The 4,716-nt window shown below is 42.4% G+C and overlaps 1 protein-coding gene across 1 annotated transcript; it reads right to left on the reverse strand.

The window, feature by feature from the left end:
- Positions 1-717: 717 nt before the first annotated feature.
- On the reverse strand, positions 718-4,190 carry LOC129186879 (keratin, type II cytoskeletal 8-like). The gene is made up of 9 exons (XM_054785591.1): positions 3,750-4,190; positions 3,158-3,366; positions 2,917-2,977; positions 2,018-2,113; positions 1,760-1,924; positions 1,548-1,673; positions 1,249-1,469; positions 1,106-1,158; positions 718-1,036 (listed from the first exon to the last, which is right to left on the reverse strand). The coding sequence occupies exons 1-9, from the start codon at positions 4,092-4,094 to the stop codon at positions 915-917; spliced, it is 1,398 nt and encodes a 465-aa protein (XP_054641566.1). The 5' UTR covers positions 4,095-4,190; the 3' UTR covers positions 718-914.
- Positions 4,191-4,716: the final 526 nt, after the last annotated feature.

Below are 4,716 nucleotides of genomic sequence, written 5' to 3' on the forward strand. Positions count from 1 at the left end.
GGGAGGCAAGGGCTTTATGTCTCCCAGTCTGCCTCTGTTATTGCCATTTTGCTTTCTTTCACCACAATAGTGCTGAAAGGTCTCCCCCTGAATAGACATCTCTCCCCATCTACAACATGGCACCATTTTGCGGAAATATGGCATTTTGTCATCAAAAACACTTGTCACACATTCGGAGGCCCACACCTCAACAAAAGGTCTTTGATATATGAGGTACCCTTCACCTTCGACTGTCTACGTTAACCATTTGTGGAAGTGTAAAGGACAAAAATGGCATAGACACAAAGGTGAGAGTAGGTCTTATCTGGGGTGCCCAGCTGTGCTCCATTTATCTACTTTACTTCTTAGAGTTTATCATTATCTTGTACATTTATCATTTCCTACCTTGGTGTCAGTACCCCAGGCAAATACACTTTGTCTCTTCTTGTCTTCACCATCCCTCAAAGACTTGGCACAGAAGACACAGATGGCGCCTGAGCAAAAGAAGAGCTACTGTATGTTGTTCAACATAAAACGGAAAAACTTTGGGAGACTTTGCTAAAAAAAAATAAGCATTGATGATGGTAGAATATATCTGCATGCCGTGAGCACGGACTGTAATGCTCTGTTGTCCTTTTAACTTCAATTGCAATCATGAAGCACAAAACTTCAGATTTGAAAACAATACTCTACATAATAGGTGCACTGAGGCATCTCATCCCCAAAAAGAAAAGCAAAAGGGTTTTCAAATGTTTTTAATGGTATCGTTTCCACTCTCATTACTCATTTCTATGAGGGCCTTTCTATATATGTTTAGGTATTTGTGATGATTAACGACGAATGACATAATGCACTCAGTGATTCTTTAGGATAGCCGGTGTCCGTGTAAGGTATCTGACAGTTTTGCTAACGTGAAAGGGTGACTGCTGCTCTTCTTAAAGGTTAAATCTTCTGGAACTGGTGGTGGTGACTGAGGACTTGGTGACAGAATTGCCGTAGCCACCAGACGTGGCGCCACCGAAGCCAAATCCGCCGGCAGAGCTGGAGCTCGACATTCCTAGAGCAGAAGATCAACTGTTAGGAGTAGTTTTCAAATGATTTTGAAGGTGGAAAATGTCAAATTTACCGCCTGAGCTCTGCTGCACATGAATGGTTGCATTGGCGGGTCCAGAGGCCAGTCTAATTGTGAAACATTGTCGATTCATAGATTAATGCATGAAATCATGTAGCAATGAAATACCAATAGACAGAATTGAATGTTGGCCCTACCTGGTCTCCTCTCCTTCCAGCAGTTTCCTGTAGGTGGCGATTTCAATGTCCAGGGCCATCTTGACGTTCATCAGTTCCTGGTATTCACGCACCTGGCGGGCCATGTCCTGCTTGGCTCTCTGGAGAGCCTCCTCCAGATCCCTGATGCGGAGCTTGGCATCCTTCACTGCCAGCTCACCACGCTCCTCAGCCTCTGCGATCTGGGCCTCAAGGCTGGCCCTCTGTAGAAAGGTTACTACAAGTTATAAACGCTCTTTCATATTGTCTTCAGAAATGAAACCCCATGAAATATTCTGTACCTGTGCCTTGACGGCCTCAATCTCATTCTGAAGACGGGCAATCATGCGGTTCAGCTCAGCAATCTCAGCCTTGGTTGTGCGAAGGTCATCGCCGTACTGTCCAGCAGAGCTCTGCATCTCCTCAAACTATTGGGATGAACATTACATCATAGTATCTGAATAACATCATCTAAATAAAACACCAGAAATGCTCCTCAGCAATGTTTTCTTACCTTATGTTTGTACCAGGACTCTGCATCAGCCTTGCTGCGGTTAGCAATGTCCTCATACTGAGCACGCACTTCAGCCACAATGTTATCCATATCCAGGATACGGCTGTTGTCCATCTCCACAATGACAGAGGTGTCCTTGATCTGGGACTGCAGCTCACGAAGCTCCTACAGAACCACGGGTTGTTGCATAAGAGTCAAATCTTTGTCTAGATTAGAGGTAAGTGTAATATTGCTCTATTATGAAATCATTTGACATACGGCCTCATAGACGGCCCTGAGGAAGTTGATTTCATCCTGAAGAGCATCGCATTTGGCCTCCAACTCCACCTTGTTCATGTAGGCAGCGTCGACATCCTGCAGAGAAAGTTTTTTTTTTTTTTAATTGTGTTAATACACAAATAACACAATAAAAACATTAAAAACATAAAATCCATATATTTTATTACCATATCAAACTTATTGTGTGGAGATATGGGGAAATAAAAAAAGTACACTTCACTCGCTAAAGGTACTGCAAAAAAGATCAGTTAGGATAATCCATAATGTCGCTTATAGAGAACATACGAATCCTCTATTTCTAAAATTGCAATTATTAAAATTTGATGATCTGGTCAACTTTCGAACAGATAAAATGCATAAAGCAAACAATAATCCGCTACCCAAAAATGTCATACAATTCTTCTCAACACGGGAGGAGAAACACGACCTCAGGGAAAAATGTAACTTAAAACATTTATACGCGAGGACAACGTTAAAAACCTTCGGTGTTACAGTATGTGGAATCAAATTACGGAACGGATTGTGCAAGGAACTCAAACAATGCACTAAGATGAGCGATTTCAAGAAACAGTACAAGCAGTTGATGTTTGCAAAGTACAAAGAATAGGAGGCCTGACACACTGTGTACATACAATGCTATGTCCGATCACTACTACTACTACTACTACTCTTTATTCTTATGTGAGTACATTGCATTACATTACATTACATATTTTATATTGCAACACAACAGATGGGGGGTAGGATTAAATAAGCTTCACTTCTTCCTACTCCTTTTGGACATGTGGAATGGTGAATTGTAATATGTGATGTATTCCAATGTAACGTGCATGCATGTTCAAATAAATGAAACCATGACCATTACCATCTATTTATACCTTTTTCAAGAGCACAAACTCATTCTCTGCAGCTGCACGCTTGTTGATTTCATCTTCATACCTAAAGGGACACAATATATTGTAACACCAAAACCATCACCATATTCGCACTACATTCAATTCAAATTCGTATTTTTAAAAAGCATTTTAAATTCTAGTATAATAATTTTCAAATTGTAATAAAAGGTTCTGTTTATTTAATCATATATTAACATATTATTAACTAGATGTCAACACTTACTTTCTTTTGAAGTCCTCCACCTGGAGCTGCATGTTCTTCAGTTCTCCGTCCAGCTTGACTTTCTCGTTGCCCAGCCCATCGAGCTGTCTGCGCAGGTTGGCGATGTAGGCTTCGAACATGGCATCGATGTTAGAGCGGGTGGTGGTCTGGTCCTGCAGGAGGCTCCACTTGGTCTCGAGCATCTTGTTCTGCTGCTCCAGGAAACGAACCTGCGAAGGTACAAACACAAAAGGTTGTTAAAATGTAAAAAACAAGCCAAAAAAATAATAATTTGAATACTTTAAAATACGGTTTATAATACATTAGATTATAAATGATATGTTCCTGGAATATTTTCCTTTTAACTGCTTTGGGTTATTGTTAATCATTTAAAAGCTGTTTTATTTTCTAGAATATTTGGGATACTCAAAAAAGAGTAGTAGTAGTTTTGTTTGTTTTGTGCTCCATCAAGCGTTAAAGGCCCCACCCTTACAGGCATGTGTGGAATAGCCACACCCTACTCTCCCAACATGCTAACTCCTGGACGCTTCCTGAGACGACTTTTAATGACTTTGAATTGAGTTGAGTTGTCAGAAAAGTAAAGGGAACCAACCTTGTCAATGAAGGAAGCAAAGCGGTTGTTGAGGGTCTTGATCTGGTCCTTCTCCTGGGTGCGGACAGCCTGGATGGTGGGGTCGATAGCCAGGTTCAGGGGGGTCAGCAGACTCTGGTTGACAGTGACAGCAGTGATTGGGGGAGGCATGTAGCATCCTCCTGCAACACTACCACCCATCATTGAGCTAGAGCTCATGGATGAGCCAGAGCCAAAACCAGCACCAAAACCACCAGCAGAGGAACCAAGAGTATAGCTGGTTCTGAAGCCAACTTGGGGTCCTGCAAGGGACCTCCTGGAGTTGTTGCTGGAGCCAGAGACTGAGTAGGACTTCCTGGAAATCATGTTGAAGTTGTTGAGGCTCTCAAGGCTGAGCAGAGAACGGAAGATGTGCCGGCTTCAAAGGAGAGTCAAGTCCCTCTGAGTGTCTGACTGAAAGGTCTGCCTGCTTTTATGATCGAGCTGAGCTCATGGGGGAGGACCCTTTTCATTCCAACCTGTCTTTTCACTTTTACTGGCCAACCTCCCTCCCACCCAGGGTACATGCCTCTGGCTGTGAAGAGGAGTGGCCAATCCTGAAAAACACATCAAATTTACTTAGTTTTTTCAGTCAACACTGACCCCCACACTTTTTGTTAAGTATCATGAAAGAAAGGTTCTTGTCGCATTTCACGTTGCTGTTCATTGCTATTCAACCATGACACTCTACGAGTTGGGTCACTGAATGCAGAAAATGTCTGTTCTTTTCTTCAGTCACTTCACATGCAGGAATTCATTTTGACCAAGGATATGTTTCTCAGGCCCATATTAGTGTAGTGGTGCACACATCTGATTGACTGGGGACCAGTCCGCGTCCTAAAGTCTACTGGGACAGCTAGCAGCTTCCCTGTAACCCTGAAAAGGATAAACATGAGAAAGTGGATGGAATGATATACGGATGGTCCTCTTCTTGATGTAATGCACTGCT

The sequence above is a fragment of the Dunckerocampus dactyliophorus genome, chromosome 8 (assembly GCF_027744805.1).
Source record: "Dunckerocampus dactyliophorus isolate RoL2022-P2 chromosome 8, RoL_Ddac_1.1, whole genome shotgun sequence".
Taxonomy (NCBI): domain Eukaryota; kingdom Metazoa; phylum Chordata; class Actinopteri; order Syngnathiformes; family Syngnathidae; genus Dunckerocampus; species Dunckerocampus dactyliophorus.